The sequence below is a fragment of the Gambusia affinis genome, linkage group LG23, assembly GCF_019740435.1.
Source record: "Gambusia affinis linkage group LG23, SWU_Gaff_1.0, whole genome shotgun sequence".
In the NCBI taxonomy this organism is placed as follows: Eukaryota; Metazoa; Chordata; class Actinopteri; order Cyprinodontiformes; family Poeciliidae; genus Gambusia; species Gambusia affinis.
Window position 1 is genome coordinate 16,008,361 of NC_057890.1, and position 25,597 is coordinate 16,033,957.

The following is a 25,597-nucleotide window of genomic DNA, read 5'->3' on the forward strand; positions in this document are numbered from 1 at the left end:
GCCATTTTTAAATCGGCAAACTCCCTCTCGCTGTCATGCTCTAATGTAGGGAGCTTAGGAACTGGGACTGGTTGTGATGGAACTGGGAAGGGAATTTGTCGTTCGGTTGGTCTTATCCCGAGATCAGGCTGAATTGCTCTAACACCTGTAACAGTAGGTGGGTATGACCATGGAGCTTGTGCTGAAACAGGCTGAGTCACATGTGGGCCCTGAGTAGGATGATATGTTGGGACAGGCTGATAATGTGAATAGTTGGTGACACCATAATTAGGCTGTCCCATAGCTAAGACAGAAGGTGGTTGACCTGGCTGTGATGCTACACCATAAGGCTGTGGATGCGTCGGGTACATTGTTTGATTTAAGTTTGGAGGCCCTAATTGTGTGAGGACTGGTGAATTACCAGGTTGTATGGGTAATGTAACCATACTTTCATGATGATACATTGAGGGACTCGATGCAGCTGGAACATATGGAAATGGCGTACTTAACTGTGCATAAAGATTTTTATTATGCATTGGAACAGTGCTTTGCTGCTGCTCTTGGAATGCATATGTTGGAGAAGGCCAGTATCCTGTTGGAGGCTGTACATAGGTTGTTGGCTGAGATGTCGGAAAAGTATGAGCTTCAGGTCCTGAAACTGACTTGGGTTGCATCATGCGTTGATAACTTACTGGTGCAATGGCTTGTTGTGCAGACAAAGCAGCTGTTATTGATGTTGTTGGTATAGTAGACGGCAAAGCCTGTGTTAGAGTATATATAGATGACTGAGAAGCAGCTGCCTGGCCACTGACATATGTAACGTTCGGGGAAGATATAGGTCTTCTCGTACACTCAGCTTGTTGTAATGAAGCTGTTTTGACAGGTAATAAGTCGTGAAACGACTGAGCTGAAGTCACTGAACCACTGATAACAGAACTCCCTTCTGATTCAACGTCTTCTGATGCAGAATTACTGCTGGTGTCAGTTCCAACATCTAATATAGTCTTTGGTGTCAGAAGTAATCTACTGCTGAGTTCACAGGCTAAATCATCAGGTTGGACTAAATGCTCCCCTCTACCTGCCATGTAATGCAAATCCTGCTGTGATAACATTGATGAGGGCCCGAACACAGAACCCGACTGGTCCATGTTGGTAGTAGGCTCGGCGTACATACCTAAAGACTGCAGTCGTGGTGATGTGTTGGCACTCTGAGATGTGTTACTCACAGCCAGCATTTCGTCAACCATAGTAGAAGGTCTCAGTGTAGGCGGTAGCGTCACATGATAGTCCGACAAATGTGATGGCAGGCTCCTCAGCCTTCTCTGCTCTGTTAATCTGCTCTGCTCGTCCATATTCTTCACTGCGGTGACTAGAATCCGGCTCGGAGGACCATATAATAAATTGAGACCGTTTTGCTAGCTCCTCATCTACAGTGAGACTCCGGTTAAAGAGGTGACATGGAAGCAGAGCTCTTGATTTAGCAGAGTTTATTGATGGTTTGAATTTCCATCCTAATCACAGAACTAGTAGTATGGTATCTGCAACACAACAACAAACATAATTATACATATGTCTACATCTTATATGTGACATTCAGCTCACTAATTTAGCTTATTATCAGAAACAATGACAAATTACACTGCAAACTTACAGTAAACAAAGTAATAACAATTACATCCTAACATGACTATGAAACCATATCAACATCAAATGAAACAGTATAAAACTCACATTTTCAGTCACGCATACGAAGTTCCTTGTTTACTGAGCTGCTATCAAGAAAGAAATGAACTCTACACAAGTAGCACACGTTAAGGACCCCGATGTACAATTAGCTGTCTTAGCAGTTGCCTGACCCAAATGTTATTAAATCAACTATGTGCTCTAGTGGGGATTCAGAACAGCGATAGTATTGTGTGGTTGTTCATTTGTATCAAAATTAGTGTATTTCACAAAACTGAGATGGAAACAAGTCATGTAATCAACAACTGGATGTTACTACTGGTAGAAATGTCAAAGAAGACAACAGGAAGTGATTGGAGGATGGTGGTGCCGCGCGTTTTTTTAATGACTTAAGGCCTGAACAAACTTATTTGTGTGTAATTTTTAATTGGATTTCTTATTTAACATAAACACCACAAATGTAAAATTGTGTTTTTTCGACAATATCAAAAAAGTTTTGTGCACATTTGTAATGGGAACGCTGCTGGAAGTTTAAATTGCTGCGCAGACACAGTCCATCCATCCTGACTAAGAATATGAAGAAACATCCGTCTCAAAAAACTTATTTTTAGTGGGGTTTTTTATAAGTAACCTTATAAAAGAAGCCTTATTTTCACACTTCATTCAAAGATTCATTTTAAATATATATCTTTTTAAATCTCACCCAAAGAGGAGATACACTTTCAAGATGAGACGCGATGCTAGCGCTTCCTCATAAATCAGATGGCCCTTTATCCAATTTATCTGACAGTGATGTAACAGTTACTCCTCACTACACCACAGGAAGGATTTGTAAGGAACTCCTGATCAATGAGGGTCTTTAAACCGAGCCGTGTGACTGGAATACCGACAAAGTCTGCTGCGGAAAGCTCAACTTGGGGTCAACAAGTCATTCATTTGCAGGCTCTCAGAGTTAGTGAGCCACAGGCAAAATAAAAAAAAACATGTTTTTACCCACAAAGTAGACAAGCGGTTCTCTGGATTGGATTGTTTGAAGGTATTAATATAAATATCTGAGGTTTCTGCTAACCTCTTTAGCACTTTGGAATCAACTTTGCCTCTCGCTTTCAGACGAGATGCTTCTGTTTCTGTCAGTTCTGCTGCCTGCAGGTGATAAGTGACCCCTTGGCAAACTTTATGCTTCATGTTTCAGCAGCGGAAAAGATCTATTAAGGTCTTCTGTCTGCAAAAACTTCGTCTCTGTGACCTGCCAGGGCGTAGGTTCAATCAATAAACATTCACTCTGCTGTATCGTTTGAATGTTGGCAACTTTTGGTTTGAGATGAGAAACTGAAGTGATGCAGTATTTCAGTTTGGATTTGTTATGAGGGGCATCCAAATCCATCTGGAAAAAAACCTAAACAAGGGTGTCTAAACTGTTTTTTAAGAAAATTTCAACATGTGTTGATGGGATTTAAGTCAAAACGTCTTGAACTAAACAATTGACTGCTCTGAGCCGTTGCTGGTCCACGTTTAGCCCCTTTCTGGAGAACAAAGAGCTTTGTCAGCAGGTTTAATGACATTCAAAAGGTTGAAACTGAAAATAAGACAGACAATACAATTAAAATTTAAATATATGCAGCATAAAATGCACTTTTATACAGAGGTTCTGGCGAATAACATCATAAATATACATTTATAAGAGACTACAATACCAACCCCATCTTGGACAACCTTGCAAATCATACGTAATTTGCATAAAAGTCAAATACACATTTGTGGTCTACATCTAGCACAAAAACAATTATATAAAATTATTACTTCGGTACATACTGGCAACGCAACTTTAAACGAAAGAAATTATGCAGCAATTCCTTTTTTCTAAGTTGCAATACCTGAAAAGAACACACGAGGGCGGGTTTTCCCCCTTTTTCCTCCTAAATAAATAAAATTAGCAGAAGATCTGCAGCTTTTTACACCTGTGTGTGTAAGAAGTTTGCTTTAAGCAGATATTTATTTACGTATTTCAATTAGGACAGTGTACTTTTATCGACAGTAATGCGATTTATGGCCGTAATTGGCACAACAACAAAATTTTAACCAAACAAATTGAACCAGTTTCGACTGCTTTGGGAGAACTTCAAGATGCCACGCAATATCTTCAGATCTGAAATCAAAGCAAGTTATTTGAGATTTTACATAAAGTAACCAGCCTGGTTTCACATTGTCTCATGAATTTTAACTATTTACCAACTTGTAATGACCTAAAAATGGATTTATTTTATTTATGACAACTTCTTTACTCCTTTATCCTTCATTATTGTAGCTGAACTCCGCTCTGACACAGATCCAGTTCAAAGAAAGAAGCAACTTAGTTTTTAAAAGTCCGTTCTTATTTCAAAGCCTCACTTGAGTCTCCATGAAAAAGCTTCACATTATTAATCAGGTATGCACCTTGTGTGCAGCTGCCTGTACATGAATGGACTTCAGAGAGGAAGATTCAGCAGAAGGCGTATTGTTATGAATAATAGTGAGGGGATTCAGCAAAAATGACGCGATTACAAAGGAAAATATTTGCGATATGACAGCTCTAGATTCCTGTTTGCCTCATTGGCAGAAAAGGAAACTGTAATCGTAAGAAGAATTTAGTCTGAAGGTTATCACTGAAGGTCACAGAATAGATATGTGCACCGTAAATCTTAAAACTACAGGATTTACTGCGGCGCAGGTCCACTTCCTTTCAGTGAGCAGGTATGTAATCAGGTATGCAAACTACAAGGTCTGTGAGACAGTCAAATTGAGCCATTTTATTATTTAAAGTAGGATTCTTTTCACTTTTCTGCATGACACTGACACTTTTAATTTAAGGCTGAAACGATTAATCGTGATTAATCGGTTAATAAAATAAACGTGAACTAATTTTGCAATCAGTTAATTTAAAAAAGAACACATTTAGAGCGGTAATTAAGCCAAAACTGTATAGAACACATACACATTTTGTATTTAATATTCTTTTTTTAACTGTGTGAATATATTTTATCCAAAACTTCTCAAGTGGAAATTTGTAGCTTCGCCTGTTTCAAATTCACTGAAGGCATGCCATGTTGTTGCCTTTTTTGAGGTTCTGTTTTGAATGACTTTCTCTCTGTTCATGGGGAATGTAGTGTTTCCTATATTTTCTTTTTGTCATCTTTTGTTTTTCAATTCAGCACCCGAAGATGCAATTCTGCTTAATAGTGTGAAAAAAAACAATTATTTTCTGTTTATTCAGTCGGTATTTAATACAACTGACACAAAATAATGTTAAAATCTAATATTTTTATATTATGAAAAATATTGCCTTACATTCAGATGATTATACTCAGGTTTTTAAGAAAATGGCCACTTATCAATTAATTGCTAAGTCAGTCTATTAACTCAGAGGTGGTAGAGTAGCCAAAGATTTTACTCAAGTAAAGGTAGAAAGTAGCCTCCAAGAAATCACTCAAGTAAAGAGTAAATTATTATTTAATATTTAAGAATTACAACATCAGATGGACCAAAATACAAAGTTAAGTGGAAGCTTTGGTATTTTAAGGATGAAAATTCATATAAGTAGCAAAAAATAACAATCAGGCGAAAGAAAATTTTTCCAAAACAATTTCTTTCAATAAAAAAACTATAAAGCTTTAATAAAATTTCAGGCTTGTCTGTCTCTGGTGAATTTTTGGTTGAAACTTGTTTGTTTTTCATTCAGTGGGTAGAAAATCCAGAAATTTTACTTGTAATACTTCATAATGAAACTACTCAAGTAGTAAAAATACTCCTGTAAGTAATTTTTTTTCAAAAAAGTAAGTGTAATTAAGTCACTTTAACAAGTTACTACCAAACTCTGCTCATTAATTGATAACTTGCATCACTGGAGTCTGAAAAGCTTCTCAGTTTTACCCTCATCTTTATCTGTGAGGGTCAAACCGCCAGCGCTGGGTTTTGGTTCAACCGGTAGCCGAGTAAACGGGTCATATAAAATCAATCTAACACTCAGAGAGAGCAGCTTTCCATTCAGTCATTCAGTCTCACATACGAGGCGTGAAAGTGTAAAACGAGCAGCCAAATTGCCAAAAAATGACTCTACTGGAGCTGGAATGGCATCGTTCACTCAAATGGAGTGAATATGACCATTTCACTGGCATTGAAAGCCATCATCAGGCAACTTCTCTTCACTCCAGACCAAGTTTAATTATCTTTTAAGGAGGTCTGTCGTAACTATCACATTATGCAGCGGAGAAATGTTGCATTCCCAGGAGCAGCATCACAGAACTCCCATCTGGTGGCGCAGAAACGACTGTCTGATTTACTTAAAATGCAAAAAGTGGAAAAAACAATGGAGGTTGGGAGGAATTTATTGTGAAACAAACTTATGGCCTCATTGTGGCCCACCCATCACATCTCAGAGTTTAATCCCACACATTTATTGCAGGCGTTTCATTCTCTGAGCAGAGCGGCTTGATGTTTTGTTTTTCTCCTCCCCAACACTTATTCTGCCAGACGCAGAGCATTCCTCTCCCTGTTTAAACAGCCTCCTGAATTCCTGTCTTGGTAAAATATTCCCATTCCCACTATTGCTTCCTTTCTTGGTTTTTCAACTCAGCACCGATTCCTACCTGGAATTCTTTTGCCTCCAAATTTTAAAAAATCTATTTAAAATTGAAAATTTTTTAGCTAATAATCGATTAATCGTTAACTGGAGTAGTCTTAAAAAGAGAGCATTTGCTAAAAGAACTACAGTAATATGGTTAGGGTTAAGAAAAGTGTTAAAAAATTATTATATTTTGCATTTCAGATTAAAAGAACGCTTTGTAAATATCCAGAAACCCACAGGTAGTAGTTTAAACTTTATTCAGTTCAAATCCACTTTTATTTAAACAACCACCGCTGACACAAAAAGATTAATTCAAACTCGGTTTGATTGGACACCAAAGTTTCAACATTTGTTACATTTTCAGCTGCTGTGTTTCACTTACGCTTCACTTTGATAATTAGAAAAAAATCTGTTCCCCTCTTCGCCTGTGGAGGCGCTGCACCAAGAACTACTGAAGGAAGCGACATGAAAATCTCAGAAGAAGAAGATACTAGCGCGTTCGTTCATTAAAGCTATTCATGTTTACAGATTAGTAATGTGAAGCTGGCAAAAGCTGACCCCGCCCCCAAAATTGTAAAGTGACAAGTTAATAAGGTACCGATTCCTCTTAAACGAGCTTAGACGTTCAAAAAAAGGAGATTTGTCTTAATCGCGGTTAGCGAGATTTTAGCTACCACGGCCATTTTATAGATGGCTACGTGTAGCTATAAGCTGCGTTACACTCACAGATCCAACTTTATTAAGGTTACGGTGGTATAGTGACGTGTTGTTACCTGTTTAAAGGAAGACTGGTTAATACGTAGAAGTGTTAAGGTTACTCTCTGATACATGTAATCAGTTCTTATCAGATCGATTTCACTGTACAGTCAGTTATTCAAAGCCTCTGACAGTTTAAACTATATTTGGTCATCTAAATGCATCCATGTTAAATTATATAACCAATAGCATTATTAACTGTATTACGCTGTAGTCCACTTCCTGGTCTCCAGTCCGCTTGGAGTTCACATTATGCATTCAAACTGCACCAGAGTTCACTTTAATTGAACCGAGTCCAAGGTTTTTGGGTGGACCAGAGTTCATTTTTTTTGGTCTGCATCAGAGTTTGATTTCACATTTTAATAACCTAATTTCCAGCAGTTGGTCTTAAAGTCCCACACCATCATACTTCCTCCACCGAACCATGTTTGGCTTTTTCAGGGAGAATTTTGAAACTTTATCAAGCATTTTTCTTACAAATATTGCACCATTTAAGTTCATTTCTAACAATTTAGAGAAGCCTTGTCACAACAAATGAATGAAATAAACTTACACAAACTTAACTTTTATTGTGCATTTATTTTAACAACTTTTTAAAAAATCAAGAAAAATGATTCAAATGTTGCTGAGTGGAGGAGCTATTTAATCTACCACAGCCTAAATTCCCACTTTCAGTATTTTTTTCCTGTGGAAAGCTGGTTTTGGGAAAACCCTCTCCTCTCTCCTCCCTCCTCTTCCTCACCGAACCTTCACATCCGGGTTAGTCACATTGGTTTGAGCTTCGTGCTGCGTTCAAAAGTCAAACCGTAAACTTGTACTTTTGAAGTTTTAAAGTTGTAATAGTGTATTTTTTTGTGTTATTAATCATGTAAAAAGTATAAAACTTTTAGAATATATCTTGAAGTTGTCTCAGTATGTTTTATAACATACTGTGATAACAAACGCATTAATATTCCAGGTTTTTGGAAATGTACGGACTATTGATGCATGGTTTTACAGTAGTTTTATTTTAAGTGTAAAATTTTATTTATTTTTTTTAGCAAGAATTTTATTTCAAACCTTGTAAAAATGTTGTAGTTTCTCTTCTCGACTGGTTAATTTTCTAGATATTTCGAAAGTGTATGACGATAGTAGTATGTCCGAGCTTTCAGGGTTATAGTGAACGCATCACAAGTTGAGCAGCTCAGTTATCCAAAACGCAGACTGATGATCCAGCTGCTGAACGCTGACATGGATACAACTGCGCCTTTCCACTGAAACGGGACGCATTCCAGCGTGAACTGTGACACCGCGGGGACGCGAACGGCGACGGAAAAACTTTTCCTTTTCTCTCACGACTGGACTCATGTAAACTCGCCATGTCCAAGACCCTGAAGAAGAGGAAGAACCACTGGACCAACAAAGTCCACGAGAGTATCCTTTGCAGGAATGAGGAGGGGGAGCTGGGGCTGGAGCTGAAGGGCGGCGCGGAGCACGGACAGTTCCCGGTCATCGGCGAGCTTCTCCCGGGCAGAGCTGCATGCCACAGCGGGAAACTCCTCCAGGAGGACCTGCTGCTGGAAGTCAACGACACCCCGGTGGCCGGACTCACCACCAGGGACGTCCACGCTGTGGTCAAACACAGCAAAGACCCCTTGCGGCTCAAGTGTGTCAAACAAGGTAAGGTTTTTAATTATTATTTTCCGGCTTTCGCTGCAACTTTGGGATGTCTTTTTTTCTCCTGACAGCGCTCCTATTGTTCCCCAGAAACTGTTAACTCCTGCAGACTTTAGTTTTTGCATCTCCGCGCTGAAGAAAACCATTTCCCACACTCAGCTCGCTGTTTTTGAATGGCTTGTTGTGTTTTAGCGCCTAGAAGCGATAAGCGGTGGTTTTTCTTTAAGGGGGTGTGTTACAATTGTAGCAAGTAGAAAACACCGATTACTGAAGCGCACATAAATCAGGGAAGAATGTAAATAAATAACCAGCGTCACATCACATACCGTTTACAGTAATAATACAACCAGTGTTGTTTTGCTTCAGCTGTAGCTGTTTTGAGCGTTACATTTTTACCAGATTTTCTACTTAAAGGTGCAAAATTCTCATCTTTGTTTTTATTTATAAGTCTGTGTTGTTTTGTGGCATTGTTTTTTTAAACTTTACCATTGCAAATATTCCGGGTTTTTCTTCCTTCAAAATGTCACATTTTATTGTCGTCGAGCTCTTGTATGTGCATGAAAAATATATAATATTATAGTGATCATATTATAAGATATTATTAGTTTCTAATTTTTATGTTTGTCAATTAGCATTTTTGGTTTCTGTTGCTGTGAAACTATCTAGAAAGCACACATATTGCTATTGTAATGCATAAACACTGATGGCGGTGAATTATGCTGTAGCCACGGCTGCCTTTGGGCTGACTGCCATCCATTTTCAGACCCAACTAGCCGTTTGTCGCAGCTGAAATCCAGATAAATCGAACCGGATTTTCTTATCTTTCACTGTCCAGTTTTGGCTACCCTGTGTCGTGAAGACCAGGGATGCTGCTAAACACTTTCTGGGATGTGTACAGACACATCTCTAGGCAAAAACGGCTGTCAAATATAGAAAATGAGAACTAGAAGTAATTATTCCTTCGTCATTCTGGCGCCGCCTTTAGGGTGTCTCCCTTACGAGTCGCATATATTGCAATTTTCGAGTCACTGATAGTGACTTAAAAAGATGATTCTAGTATTAGAAATTGTTCAAAAATTTATTAGTTTATTATTAATGTTGGTTTTTTCACAATGTACACAGTTGAAAGTAGATATTTACATAAATACTATAGAACATTTTTTCACAGTCGGACATTAAGTCAGAGCAAACATTAGAGTTACCAGGGTTATTTCTATTTGCAGCTAAATACTTTCTGGGTTGTTTACAGACACATTTCAAAGCACAAACAGCTGACAAATAAAGGAAATGACACCTAGAGATAATTATTCCTTCGTTATTTTGGCGCCCCCTTTAGGGTGTCGCACATCTTGCACTTTTTGATGTTCGCTAATATCTGAGGTCACATGAGGATGATTAGTAAGAGAAATTGGTCAAAAATGCACCTATATTAGTTTATTAAAAATGTTTGTGATAGTTTTTCAGTGTTTTCAGCTGAAACCAAATATTTACAAAAATTGTATGAAACAGTTTTTTCACAGTCTGACATAAAATCAGAGCAAATATTAGACTTACTAAGTTTGGTCAAACTCTCCAGTTTTAGTTTCATCCGGTCAGAAAAAGCTACAAACTATTATCAAACCTTTTCTGGGTTTTGTGCAGTAATGGCTTCTTCCTCTCTGAATGGCATTTCAGCTCATGTTTTCCAAGTCAATGACATCATTATTTAAAGGGACACTCATGTTAGTGTGTGAAAACTTCATGTTTTAAAGAAAATTTCTGGGTAAAAAAAAAAAAATCATTGGCATAAATCTTTCTGGAGTCTTGCAGAAAAATGTTTAGTCTGATTTGATATCAGTGAAGAAAAACAGGGTTATTTCTCTCTCTTTAAAAAAAAAAAAAATTGCTTATTTTTGCCTGAAATAATCAGAGTTTTAGATTTAAATTTGTGTTACTCTTTGCAGAGCAGGAATTACACAAATCCAGTTTGTCTTGCACCGGCTGCGATGAATTAGATTTGAAAATAGGAGAAAATCTGTTTGTCTCTTTTCCAACATGCTGCAGAAAACAAAAAGTGCGATAAAGTCACAGAAGTCTCCATGAGTTTAACACAGATTAGTCTGTGTTTGTTGTGTCGGAGTTGTCCAGACTTCGTTGCTAAAAAACAACAAAAAAAAAAAACAGTTTAGGTTGAGTAGATTTTGCTAGGCTGGCATAATCTCGTGTCCTGTCACGGACGCTTCCCCTGCCTTTGATCTGATCAGACTCGCATTGTGCGCCGCTGCCAGGAGCATCTCTGGGATCTCATTTTGAGGTGAAAAGTCTTTCAAAGTGAAATAAGAGGCTTTGGATCAAAGTGTCAGGTTGTGTTTGTATGCATGTGCTTAGCATCACAACAGAGATTTATTCAAAAGGCATCCAAAGCTTGTATAAAATCGATTTTTTTTTTTTTTTTATCCATGAAATGGTTGCATGTTCCAGCAGCTGGAGGAGTGAGTGATCTTCTCCTCCATCTCTGCTCTTGTTTACTCGTTAGGCAATTTATAGACTTCGATCTTATAAAAGGAGAAAAGGCAACAACCATAAAGCTGCTTGCAGATGTAGATGTTTCTCTCATCCAAGCTGAGATTCAGTGATTTATTTCTTTTATCCATCTTAAGGTTTCTCTGAAGCTCAGCTGCATTACTCTGTAGTAACTTGCAGCTAAATGCTTATTTTACAGCTTTAAAAACATACCTTGATTCAGATTTTCTTATGCATTAGCCTGATTAGCTGTGGAACAAAACATTAAACTAATCAAGTTTCCATCACATCTCAGATAGAAGTAGGTTTTAATGACCTGTTGATGGTTTACGCTTAATAAAATATCAGTTTTACATGAGTAGAACATAGTCTATTTTATGTGAAATTATAAATTAAAGGCACACCTTCTTATTGAATTCAATTAGAAGGTGTGTCCTAACTTTTGGTCTGTACTGTTTACTTCTTCTGACATTTTCCCCTTTTTGAAGCTTATTAACAGTTTAAGGAGTTTGGAAGCAGAACTAAAAACGCCAGTAGCTGCATATTTTAGTAGGAAACCGTCTTGACATGACCGTAGAAATATTCCCGTACTCTAATTTGCTTAAAAATCAACATGTAAATTATAAATAGAGACTTATGAATTGGTTTTCTTGCCACTTTTGAACCTCCTGTCAAGGAACTAATCACTGACCAGCTTCTATACATGGTTGGTTTCCAAAGTATCTGCGTGGCCTTTTTGAATAATACATCAAGCTCCGCTTCCAGTGGTTCGCTGCTTTACCACCATATTAAAAGCTGTTGCTTTCTTCCTCTCTGAATATCTTGCCCAGAGTGCCGACTTTAATTTGTCTTCCCCACAATTAAAAATCCAAGTCTTATTCCTGCTTTGAAACATAAATATAAGTGGAGGATTTTTAAATTCTTGGCCATCATTAGCTTACATTGAGGTTGGGTTGTTTGTCGCTCATTAGATTAGTTTGCAATCAAGACACAATTAGGATCTGTGCAAAGCCAAAAAAGGCTAATACAGCAAATAACATGATTTAGAGCCAAGCATCAAGAATACCGTCATGGATGCTGTAGATTTGATGTCATTAGAGAATAATGATGCACATTTTCTCAGTGTTTCTCCTGGAGTTTGTATCAATTGTTTACAATGGCACAAAGAGAAACCGCCACATCCAGAAGGCCCAACTGGTTTGGAAGAAATCATCCGACACATTTCTATGAAGAGGAAACTAATGAGCTGAGGGAAAACCTGAAGGCATCATTAAATGAAATGAATCTGATGAGCTCATGCAGTTTGGAGGTAAACTCCCTTCACTTGGGTAAATCGATTAATCGATTTATTGAAATCATCGACTAATTTAGTAATCAATTAAGTGGAGTATGCAGATTTTAAAAAAAGACTAAATGCTTCAAGAACATACTGAGTTTTTCATTTGATTTTAAATGATTTTTTTAGTTGCAGATGCATCCTTTGCTTCAAATCATCAAGCCTTCACAAAAAGGATGCTGTGATATTTTATTTATTTTTTTTTTTTTAAAAAGGATTAAATTTTGTGTATTTTTGTTTCAAATGTTTTATAAAAAAGTTAAGTGGTTAAATGAAAAATCAGCATTATGTGCCATTTTTTAATCCAATTAATCGTCAGAATAACTAATTAATCAATTATCAATTGAGCAAAGTAAAAGTCTTGCTGCGGCGACCAGATGGTTGAAAGTTGATCTCTTTCACAAAATATTCACAAATCTGCAAAAACGTGACAAAAATAAAATAATTGAGATTATTTTAATTCATCATGGGATTATTTGAGTTATTGCTTATTGCACCAAGTTTCGAAAACAATCTTAATGTGCAAACTGCTTCAAATTTAAACTATTACTCTTGTAAGTAATTATTTTTGGATCTTGCTTATGCCAGAAAACCAACCACGTTAAATTAAATGAGCTTTTCTGTTACTGATGAGGAGAAATCTAAAATGTTTAGGAACTTCTTGATGGCTACAAAAAGTGTTTTTTCTAAACTTGCTAATAAATAAAAATATACACTTTTTAAAATTGTGTATGCATACATAGAATCATACAAAGAATTAAAAAAATAAAGATATTAAAATAATAATAAAAAAGATACACAAAAATATAAAGAAGAACTCAAAAAACCCTTTAGAGGACTAAAATATTTTACAAATGAATGGACAAAAACCTCTGGGCAGAATTGCAGATTATTTAATTTTTTTAATATTCTAGATCTTTTTGGTCCACTTCATTAGCCGCTGGTATCTTTGTGTTTGTTTTTTTCTTTTTTTATCAAACAAGCTCCAATTAATCAAATTTCATATTCATCATTGTCTTAAATTGAAAATTAAACCTCATTTGCATTAATATTTGTAGCACCACTATTGTGATCGTAAGAGGCATAAACCAATAATAAAACGTTCCTGCGTATGTCTGTACCAACCAATCAAAACAACAGTTGCCACAAGGCCACAGGTTACTGTATTTCATAAGCATAACAAATCTCTCTTTACTCAGTCTTATCGTTGAGTAAATTGCAAAAATGCATCTAGTAAAACATGAAGATAACTTAGTTTTATTCTTAGTCTCCTTCACTGACGTCTGCAGAGATTTTATTCCGGCTCCAGTCGGGCGTTGGGCTCTTCCTGCTGCTGTTCTCCGCTGTGCGGCTGAGACCCGCACTCTGATCGAGGCGTCGCGCTAAGTTCTGCTGGGGTGCAGCAGGTAAGAGCGGACGTTTCCAGGTTGACCCAAGGCAATCGCTGTGCTTGCTGGGCGCCCACTCAGAGTTTGGCTGCAGCCGGCAGAAAGTCATTACAGCAGGCTGAGCCGGCCATGGCAGCACCTCTTGAGTTTTAAAAGGCTGTTTCCAGCTACCTGCGGGACTCTGGTGACAGCTTTCCTGCTTGGTCTGTAAGTGGAGCACTTAGGTTGCCAGTGAAATGTCTCAGGAGAAAAATATTGCCATGAAAGCAGGTGGCGATGTTGAACAATTGTTCTGTGGGACTTCTGCAACGCAAATGTGGATTTTTTGAATGTGATGGAAGTGATTCCAGCCATAAACTTGTTTCATTAAGATTTTTCAACCATTGTCAAGTCCTGTGCAGCTTCCCTGTTTCTTTTGATTGACATCCCACAGCATGATCCTGCCACCACCGTGTTTTATCATTGGGGTGATGTGTTTAGTGCAGTGGTGTTAAACTCATTTTCATTTTGGCTGATGCTTAAATTTACAGCATCTTCCAGTTTTTCAAGTTGTTCCTGTGTTGTTATTGAGCAACACGGGAGATAATAAACATCTTCAAAGGTAATCAATAAATCAATTTAATCACATAATAAATTAATGAAAACATTTGCATGTTTTGGCATAATAATGCAAGAACACATTCTCAAAGATTGATAAATTTTAAATCCTAACAAAGGTTTAACACTGGAACTGGAAGACATTTTAAATATTGAAAATAAATAAAATTAATTATAAAGTCTAAACAAAATTGTCCTTCAAAAAAAGGTGTAGTTGAAACAAAAGCACCAGACTGAAGACTTTTATCATCCACTTTTTATTAGAAAGTCAGAAAAGCTATAAATCATGCCAGTGGAAATTATTGAGCTCATTTTAATTTATCATGTGATTAATGGATTTATTGATTACCATGACAGGCCTATTTAAATCTCGACTGTCTTGTTGTCACAGCCAAACCTCCACTCACCAGTTCATCCATCCATCCATCCATCCATCCATCCATCCATCCATCCATCCATCCATCCATCCATCCATTTTCTGTTCACCCTTGTCCTTAATGGAGTCAGGAGGGTTGCTGGTGTCTATCTCAAGCTAACGTTCCGGGCGAGAGGCGGGGTTCACCCTGGACAGGTCGCCAGTCTGTTGCAGGGCAACACAGAGACATACAGGACAAACAACCATTCACACACACACCTAGGGAGAATTTAGAGAAACCAATTAACCTGACAGTCATGTTTTTGGACTGTGGGAGGAAGCCGGAGAACCCGGAGAGAACCCACGCATGCACAGGGAGAACATGCAAACTCCATGCAGAAAGATCCCAGGCCGGGAATCGAACCCAGGACCTTCTTGCTGAAAGGCAACAGCTCTACCAACTGCACCAGTTCATCAATAATCTTTTTCCATGAACACAACAGACATGAAGTAGCTTTAATTTCCTAATGAAATGTCAGATCACCTGCTGATTCTCTGAGTCACTGTGTGTTTGTTATTCACCGCTTGGAAAAACGACAATGCTTTTTGTTTTTTAATTTTTTTCTTTTTTAAACAAAATGATCTCTGCTGAAGCAGCTCAGTTTAAGATGAAGCTGTTCTGGACGCTCCGCCGTGACACAGTGTGAGCTACGCAGGGAGAGCGAGCGTTTCACGACGGCGCTAAGTTAATGACGTGTGTCCAAGTAATGCCTTGATGGATGTGGGTGATGATGGGTTTGGACCGGTCATTTGAAACATGGGACGGGGCGATCCCTGACAACTTGTGTGCAGTTTGACACACATGCTGCTGTCGGCAGTGCAGTAATGATTCCTCCAGTCAGACTCATCTGTCATCTTGTCAGAGGGTGTAAAGTTGCACCAGCGATTGCAGCACAGATAGTGTGGCACACATACATACACACACACACACACGCCCACAGCCGTTTAGAAAGATGCTGTGCTCCGGAGTATGTGTGTGTATGTTTGCATCCCTGGAGCTTTCGTTCCACTTACTACATCCTGTCCAATCATGCTCGACAGAGGCTTGGTGGTTGTCTCTCAGGACAGTTATGACCATACAGTAGCCACCAGCCTCCACACACGTTGCAGTTTTTCTCTTCTTGTCAATATCAGCCAGCTGTTTAGGTGTTAAGTAGACTGAGCGGCCAAAAGCAGTGGACTTTATGTCTGTGTTGCAGACAGTACCAACTTTCAGCAGTGTTTGTCTTGGTTTCAATTCAGGGTGCGCTATATAGACGATATACAATAGAAATTTAGACTAGGATAGAGATCTGTAGTTTACCAGTGAACTGTGGTAATGCTTGTGGAGGACGTTACCGGCCGGCATCAAAACAGAACAAGTGGAAAGGAGCGTGGCTGATATAGCAAGGGAAGAACTCGTTAAAAAGGCAGGTGAAAAAATAGAAATTATCAGGGCCTGGTTTAGGTTTAACCTACGAGGTCTTACCGCGACGCTCTGAAGAAGCGCCACAGATGTCGCGGTCAGATAGCGACGAAGCAAGGGGTAAAAGCTAACACAGGATCGGTGCCACCCCAGCCAGAACGCGCATGAGAAAAGCTCGCTAAATCCAATGAACCCCGTTTCTTACCCATCTCTTAGCGCGATGCTCAAGAGGAGCACGGCAGATGTCACGGTCCTTTTGATGTTTGAGTGACATCTGCCGGTTGGACAGCAAGGAAGCAAGGGGTAATAGCAGTCGCAGGATTGGTGCGACCCTCACGGGGTAAATGCACGGGGTAAAGCTCAGAGTCCATTGGACCTCGTTTCTTACCCCTCCTGCCGTCTTAGTGCCACACTCAGGAGAAGAGCAGCAGATGTCACGACCGGACAGCATGGAAGCGTGTTGGGGCGCGGTGACTGTCTTTCCAAAACCTCATAAAAGCGCACAGAGTAAAAAACGCATTGTTACAGCTCCCCTCCTAAAACCCCTAGACTGCCCTGGGGACGTAACAATTTGGGGGCACGTCCGGAAAAAAAAAAATAAATATTTTTTTTGAGCTGAACTTGTGAAGGGTTTTTGGTTTTTTTTTTGGTTTTTTTTGGTTGTTGTTTTGTGGTGGGTTCAGTTGTCCCATTTTCCGTGGCTTTGTTTCTTTTATTTTGTTAGGTAAGCTGGTTATTGATGTGGTAGGGTAGAGAGAGAGTTGCCGGATCCGACGGTCCTATGAGCGGATTGGTCTGTGTGATCTCTCTTCTTTTGTTCATTTTTGGCTGTCCCATCACACTTTATAACCTTGGTTTTTTTTTTGGAGAGGTTTCTAAGTAGTGTGTTTTGAAAAATGGCATCTTTTGACTTGGCTAGTTTTGTAGATGACCCTTCCATTAGTCAATTGGATCGTTGTAGAAAACAAGATCTTTTTGAGCTAGCCCGGCATTATAGCATTCCATTTTCTAGTGCAATGGTGAAGAAAGAACTTTATGCCACCATACTTAAGAGTTTAACAGGTAGTGGCATTTTAACTGGTCTAGAAGCATCAGAGGATTCAAGCTTGAAAGTTGAGGATTCTGGTGATGACGACCATGTGGCTCTGAAAGAAAAGGTGCCTAGTCGCATTACTAGCTTTACTGATGTGACTCCTAAAGTTAGTAGATTGGAAGAAAAACCTGCGACATTGCCACAATATGAACCTTTTTCAGAAGAATCATCCGCCGGTTCAAGGATGGAGGCTCGGTTGAGGGTTCGTCTTGCTCGCCTTCAGCTGGAAAAAGAGGATCGTGAACGGGAATTTCAGCTTCGTAGAGAACTGGAATTAAAGAAGCTTGAAGCAGAGACAGCTATTAAGATGAGGGAGCTAGAGCTGAAGGTTGGTCCAGTTACTCCCTTTAAGACTCAAGTAGTCGCATCTCCTGCCTTTGATATCACCAAGAGCATTCCCCTGGTACCTGTTTTCTGTGATTCTGAGGTTGATAGTTATTTTGGTGCTTTTGAAAGGATTGCCTCGGCGTTAAACTGGCCCCGAGAGGTGTGGGCAATACTGGTGCAGTGTAAACTAACTGGTAAAGCCCAGGAAGCCTGTGCTTCACTTTCCATGGAGGAAGGCTTATCGTATGAGACACTTAAAACTACGGTATTGCGGGCATATGAGTTGGTGCCAGAGGCTTATAGGCAGTCGGAATCATTACCGGAATCCTCCGACACCGGTATCACCAAGCTGCAGCACACATGCTGCCCAATTGGCCAAGAGGCCCCGAACCTCAGTTTCCCAGCTAGCTTTATACTCTGCTGATCAGGAGGCAGAGTGAAACCAGCTGGGCCTGCTTAACCTGCCGGAGCTCAGCAGCAACCTAATTGGGGGGGGAACTCCCACATGCAGCCACCACTGCATGTAACACCCCCTCCCATAAAATACAAGCCCCAAGGAAAAAAAAAAAAAAAAAAAATTATTATTATTCCAAATAGCACATGAACTAGGTTCAACCATACACACGGGATAAGGCGTCTGCCACCACATTCTCTGAACCCTTCTTGTGCTTAATTATGAGGTTAAATCGCTGTACCATCAACGACCAGCGCATCAACCTTTGGTTGTGGTTGTACATCTGTGACAAGAACACGATGGGATTATGATCAGTAAACACAGTCACTGGAGAAGAAGAACCAACATACACCTCAAAGTGTTGTAAGGCCAACAGCATTCCAAGAGTTTCTTTTTCAATAGTGGAATAATTCATCTGGTGAGTTTTGAACTTAACGGAAAAGTAACTTACAGGATGGCACACCCCATCCTCACCATCTTGAAGTAGTACGGCACCAGCACCTTTAGCACACGCATCCACTTCCAGCTTGAATGGCTTAGTGACATCAGGAGCTGCCAGGACTGGCGCACTGCAGAGAAGAGATTTAGCTGCATGGAAAGCATCATCACACTCACTGGTCCACACAAAAGGGACTGCAGGGCTACACAAAGCTGTAAGGGGAGTAACCACAATAGAAAAGTTTTTGCAGAAACATCGGTAATAACCCACCATTCCTAGGAAACGTTTCAAGTCACGTCTTGTTAAGGGGACAGGATATGCCAGTATCGCATCCACTTTAGCCTCTACTGGGACTTGCCCAAGGCCGACTTTCTTACCCAGGTAGGTAACCATGGCCTTTCCAAATTCACATTTTGCAAGGTTAAGCGTTAAAGATGCTTCATGTAATCTTTGAAACACAAATTTCAAGATGGAAACATGCTCATCCCAGTCATCGGAGAAGATGACCACATCATCAAGGTATACTTTGCAGTGGGGAACATCTCCCAATACCATCTGCATAAGACGTTGGAAGGTGGCAGGAGCATTTCTCATTCCAAAAGCCATGACCGTATACTGGAGGAAGTGGTCAGGGGTCACAAAGGCCGAGATATCAGAGGCTCTCAAGGTTAAAGGAACTTGCCAATAACCCTTTAACAGATCCAACTTGGTGATAAACGCAGCAGGGCCAACACTGTCAATACAGTCTTCCATGCGAGGGAGAGGAAAAGAGTCAGGCACTGTCACCGCATTCACTTTACGGAAATCAGTACAAAATCGTAAAGTACCATCAGCCTTTGCAGTTAACAAGCATGGAGAACTCCATGGACTGTGGCTGGGCTTTGCCAGTCTGTTCTCCAGCAAATAAGCAACTTCTTTTTTAATTTGTTCCCGTTCCTCTAGGGAGCAGCGATAAGCATGTTGCTTCACTGGCACTGCAATACCCACATCAATATCATGTTCAATCACGCAAGTTCTAGATGGAACGTCACCAAACAGAGAGGGGAAACCTTGAAGCAGGGCACATATATCATCCTGCTGAGCTGGCGCCAGATACAACAGATGAGCTTTAATGTCAGCCAGAACCTCAGAGTTCCCCAACCTTCCTGAATGCTCTTCTGGCGACCAAACCAACCCATCTTCTGACATGTCACAAGGAACACAGCAGGAGGTCAATACAGACATAGGAGGAGTTTGCTTTTCTGCCACATCCGCTCCCCGATCACAATAGGGCTTCAACATATTAATGTGACACAATCGAGTCTTCCTTCTGCGATCAGGTGTAGAAATGATGTAGTTTAAATCTGACACTTGGCTCTGAACAAGGTAGGGGCCAGAAAAACGAGCAGCCAGACTAGAACCAACTATAGGTAACAACACCAACACTTTATCACCAGGATGGAACTGTCGGTGAACTGCATGCTTGTCAAACCTCAACTTCATCTTAGTCTGAGCTGTAGCAAGAGCCTCCTTAGCCAGGGAAGTTGCTTTATGCATCTTCTCTTTACACTTCGTCACAAACTCAGCAGCGCTGAGTTGAGAGGGAGAGCCACATTCAAATTGTTCCTTTAATACCTTCAAGGGGCCACATGAGGTCATGCCCAAAAACAAGTTCAGCTGGACTGAAACCAGTGGACTCTTGCTTGGCATCACGGATTGCAAAAAGTACGAAGGGAACACAATCATCCCAATCTCGTCCAGTTTCATGGCAGTGCCTGCTCAGCATGGATTTAAGAGTTTGATGCCACCTCTCGAGTGCACCCTGAGATTCGGGGTGATAGGCTGAGGAGACAGAATGTGTAATGCCCAGTGTTTGTATTGTTTGTTTAAATACTCTGGAAAGAAAATTTGTTCCCTGATCAGTCTGCACCGTTTTTGGCAGACCAAATGTGGTAAAAAATTTTGTCAAAGCCTTCACAATTGCTGAAGTTGTAATCTGGCGGAGAGGGATTGCCTCAGGGAAGCGAGTAGAGAGACACATGATGGTCAGCAAAAACTGATTTCCTGATTTAGTTTTGGGCAAAGGACCTACACAGTCAAGGATAACATGTTCAAATGGCTCACCGATAGCTGGGACCGGGCGTAGTGGAGCGGGGGGAATCTTTTGATTAGGTTTACCCACCACCTGACAAGTGGCACAGCTTTGACAAAACCGAACCACATCGGTTTTTAATCCTGGCCAAAAGAAGTGTTTCAAGACCCGATCATAAGTCTTGGTGATACCCAAATGTCCAGACCATAAATGTTCATGAGCCAACTTTAGCACGTGCTCCCGATAACCAACTGGCACAACTATCTGGTGAAGCGTTTGCCAATCTTCTTCAGGCGTATCACCAAGATGCTGTACCCACTTACGCATTAATACCCCACGGTCCATAAAGAATGAGTGTCGTTTCCTCTCTGTAACGTTATCTGATTTCACAGCACATTTTACTAGTGTTGGATCAGTTGTCTGTGCTTTAATAAGCGCTTCTCGTGTAACAGGTAGTGATGCTTTAGCAGGGGACTCCTTTTCCCTACTAACTTCCACTGTTTCAACGGCAATCCCTCATCCTCAGTTGTAAGCTGAACAGAGTGTCAGAAAGGTTAATATCTTGCTCATTCTTACGTGCTTGAGCTCTAGTCACCACACTAACTGTGAATACTTCTGGCAATGTTTCTCCCAACACATCTGGCTCTAACTTAGACATGGGAGTATTCACCACTTTCAGTACTGGGTAAACTTTCCCTCCTGCTATATCATTTCCCATTATAAACTGCACACCATCAATGGGAAAACAGGGGCGCACAGCCACCGGAAAGACTCCCGAAACCAATGGGGTCTTCACATGAACGTGATGAAGAGGAGCAGGTAAATAACTCATCCCAACACCTCTCACAATGGTACCTGAATCACAAGCCGACCTTTCATCAAAAGGCAACACATTGCTCAGGATTAAGGATTGTGAACCACCGGTATCCCTCAGCACTTTTACTGGTTGCTGATCTTCAGGTTCACCTGTAAGAGACACAAAACCATCAAAGATGAAAGGTTTAAAACATTCATCAGCATGATCAGTTTTAACCAATAGCTCTCCCATTGAATGGTCATTTGCTGTTTGAATTAGCCCCACTCCTTTTGATTGTTTAGATGAAATCCCCTGTTGTTTACATTGATACAATTCACAGTCAGCGATCAGGTGTCCAGGCTTAGAACAGAAAAAACACTTCCTCTCGGCTTTCAAGCTCGATGAAGATGGAGGAGACCAAGAAGCTGATACACTGTCAACCTGAGAAGGTTGCTTATGGAAGGATAGATCACGCTTCCCGAAAGTTGACTTGTGTGTCAAAGAAAACTCATCAGCCAAAACAGCAGCCTGCTGTAAGGTGCTGGCTTTTTGTTCATTCAGGTAAATGGCAACCTTTTCAGTTACACAGTTTTTAAACTCCTCAAGCAGGATTAATTCTCGGAGGGAAACTTGATCTTTAATTTTACATGCTGCACACCATCGATCAAAGAACAACGCTTTTTCCCGTGCAAAATCAACATGGGTTTGACTCACGTTCTTTCTCAGAGTTCGAAAACGCTGCCTATAAGCCTCTGGCACCAACTCATATGCCCGCAATACCGTAGTTTTAAGTGTCTCATACGATAAGCCTTCCTCCATGGAAAGTGAAGCACAGGCTTCCTGGGCTTTACCAGTTAGTTTACACTGCACCAGTATTGCCCACACCTCTCGGGGCCAGTTTAACGCCGAGGCAATCCTTTCAAAAGCACCAAAATAACTATCAACCTCAGAATCACAGAAAACAGGTACCAGGGGAATGCTCTTGGTGATATCAAAGGCAGGAGATGCGACTACTTGAGTCTTAAAGGGAGTAACTGGACCAACCTTCAGCTCTAGCTCCCTCATCTTAATAGCTGTCTCTGCTTCAAGCTTCTTTAATTCCAGTTCTCTCTGGTTGAAATTCCCGTTCACGATCCTCTTTTTCCAGCTGAAGGCGAGCAAGACGAACCCTCAACCGAGCCTCCATCCTTGAACCGGCGGATGATTCTTCTGAAAAAGGTTCATATTGTGGCAATGTCGCAGGTTTTTCTTCCAATCTACTAACTTTAGGAGTCACATCAGTAAAGCTAGTAATGCGACTAGGCACCTTTTCTTTCAGAGCCACATGGTCGTCATCACCAGAATCCTCAACTTTCAAGCTTGAATCCTCTGATGCTTCTAGACCAGTTAAAATGCCACTACCTGTTAAACTCTTAAGTATGGTGGCATAAAGTTCTTTCTTCACCATTGCACTAGAAAATGGAATGCTATAATGCCGGGCTAGCTCAAAAAGATCTTGTTTTCTACAACGATCCAATTGACTAATGGAAGGGTCATCTACAAAACTAGCCAAGTCAAAAGATGCCATTTTTCAAAACACACTACTTAGAAACCTCTCCAAAAAAAAAACCAAGGTTATAAAGTGTGATGGGACAGCCAAAAATGAACAAAAGAAGAGAGATCACACAGACCAATCCGCTCATAGGACCGTCGGATCCGGCAACTCTCTCTCTACCCTACCACATCAATAACCAGCTTACCTAACAAAATAAAAGAAACAAAGCCACGGAAAATGGGACAACTGAACCCACCACAAAACAACAACCAAAAAAAACCAAAAAAAAAACCAAAAACCCTTCACAAGTTCAGCTCAAAAAAAATATTTATTTTTTTTATCCCGGACGAGCCCCCAAATTGTTACGTCCCCAGGGCAGTCTAGGGGTTTTAGGAGGGGAGCTGTAACAATGGATAAACCCAGGAAAAAAAAATGAGGAGACAAAAATCAGGAGGGTAAGGTTAAAAGGTTTATTATTTTAAGGGGGATGGGAAGACAACTCCAAAAGTGAAAGAAAGAGAACCTAAAAGGGAAAAAAAAAGAGGGAGAATGACAACCAAACCAGGGTTTCCAGCAGAAGAATCCTCCGACACCGGTATCACCAAGCTGCAGCACACATGCTGCCCAATTGGCCAAGAGGCCCCGAACCTCAGTTTCCCAGCTAGCTTTATACTCTGCTGATCAGGAGGCAGAGTGAAACCAGCTGGGCCTGCTTAACCTGCCGGAGCTCAGCAGCAACCTAATTGGGGGGGGAACTCCCACATGCAGCCACCACTGCATGTAACACGCATGTATTTCTTTTTTTGTTTCTATTGTACATTTTATACAAATCATATTGCGATATATATTATTACCATCATCCATCACAATATGTATTGTGACATGAATTTTATGCCATATTGCATAAAATATTTGACTATTGTCATGAAGTCTCATTTGGTCAATAGCATTTTTAATGCGAAGTTAAGACTTTTAATGGACCTTTAATTCAACTTTTAATGCAACTTTACATTAAAAATGTCATTGTTTACCAAATAGCACTTCGTGACAACAGTCATAAACATTCATGAAGACGTCTGTCAGTCTTATGCACAACCTTTCAAATAAAGTGTTACCACCTATTTTATTTAGCACCGTTTACAAATGTCATTTACAATCAAATCCTTTCCTCTTGTTCATTTTTAAAGCTGTCATTTTCTCCAGTTATTTCCTCAAACATTTGCTAAAAAAACATTTTTAAGGTGAAATGTTTACTTCTACAGAGCAGACTTGTTTCTTGATATGAGGTAAGTGATTATTGTAGCATTTTTGCAAAGAGTTTTAATTTTAATGATCAGCAGAAAAGCTCATACAGTATCTTGTTAGCAGATGTTTTGACAGTTAAGCTGTCAAAGCAAACGTTGTGCTATTTTCAGCACTAGACAGTGACTGATTCTTTTACATCAAGCTCTATACGCGGATAAATATCTGTGTGTGTGTGACATTTGTTTAACAAGAACATTTGTTTGCTAAGCAGCTTTTTTCAGATCTCAGTGATGTCTCTTTACTTCAGAAATGTTGTTGGCAACACATCACTGCTGTCAAGTTGTTTTTCTTCTTCTCTGTCAAATCCACCCAAATTCAGAAAGTGGAACAGCGCATAGGGAGCAACATGCAGCCAGTCGACCCACAGTTCAACTTAAATGACCTCCAGCTGCTTGTGGCATGAATATAAATGGGACATTTTCCAGGGAAGATATTGGTGAAGGTGAAATTGGTTGAAGGGAAAACGAACTCTGTGCCCCCTGGCAGTTGTTGCTGATTCTCCAAAAAGGCAAAGATCGATGTGCTGCGGCTGACGCTTCGGGGTTGGTCCGACTTTCTCTGCTCGTCTTTTCATCGAACAGACTTTTTATGTTCAGTTTGGTTCATTAGCCTTTAAGTTCCTACGGAGCCCCCTAGGGGACATGGGGAATTTTTTTTCTTTTGCGTTCCCTCGCAATACTGTACTGATCAGTTATGCGGCATAATTGAATACTGTAAGACTTTCTTACGGTGGCCGCCATACTTTCGGATTTAATATAAGGTTATGTAAGGTTTTTCCATGAATGTTAATATCTCGTTGTGAAATATCTGAAGTTTTATATCTTTCTTTAGAATACAAAGGCACCACAAACCTGTTATATAAACAGAAACCTTCCGTAAAGAAATATAAATACTGTACATCCAAACTATATTTCTGAGTTATTATCGCGGCGTAATAAGTCATCTGACAGTTTTGATTGTGTCGCTGTTGTGTTGGTTAGCTAAATGGTTTAAAGAGCTGCTTTTATGTTCAGTTCCATCTCAACCTTAACAGACATAAACATGCAGTGAATAAATCGATTTTCAATCAGTTTTTTGCACTGAAGACTTAATAATAATAAACACGTTTTCACTTAGGCTCTGTAAGAGCCATATGAATGAAATAAGTAATTATTGATATGATAGGAGCACGCGACTTCGACACTTAGGTGGAGGGTGTGCCGATGTGGGAGTGAGTATGAATGGGAAGGTTACTGGCCTGCTGGTTTGTGTGCATAAGGAA

General features: G+C 40.0%; 1 protein-coding gene across 12 annotated transcripts in view; it reads left to right on the forward strand.

The window, feature by feature from the left end:
* Positions 1-25,597, forward strand: part of magi2a (membrane associated guanylate kinase, WW and PDZ domain containing 2a) — a 285,915-nt gene that overhangs the window by 32,516 nt on the left and 227,802 nt on the right. For 10 of the 12 annotated variants that reach the window (XM_044108687.1, XM_044108679.1, XM_044108680.1 and 7 more), the window contains exon 1: positions 8,209-8,677. The exons of the other annotated variants lie outside the window; for them this stretch is intronic. In XM_044108687.1, the coding sequence (XP_043964622.1) occupies positions 8,377-8,677 (301 nt within the window). In that variant the 5' untranslated portion in view covers positions 8,209-8,376. Of the gene's footprint in view, positions 1-8,208; positions 8,678-25,597 lie in introns of those variants that run through there. 12 annotated transcript variants of the gene reach the window in all.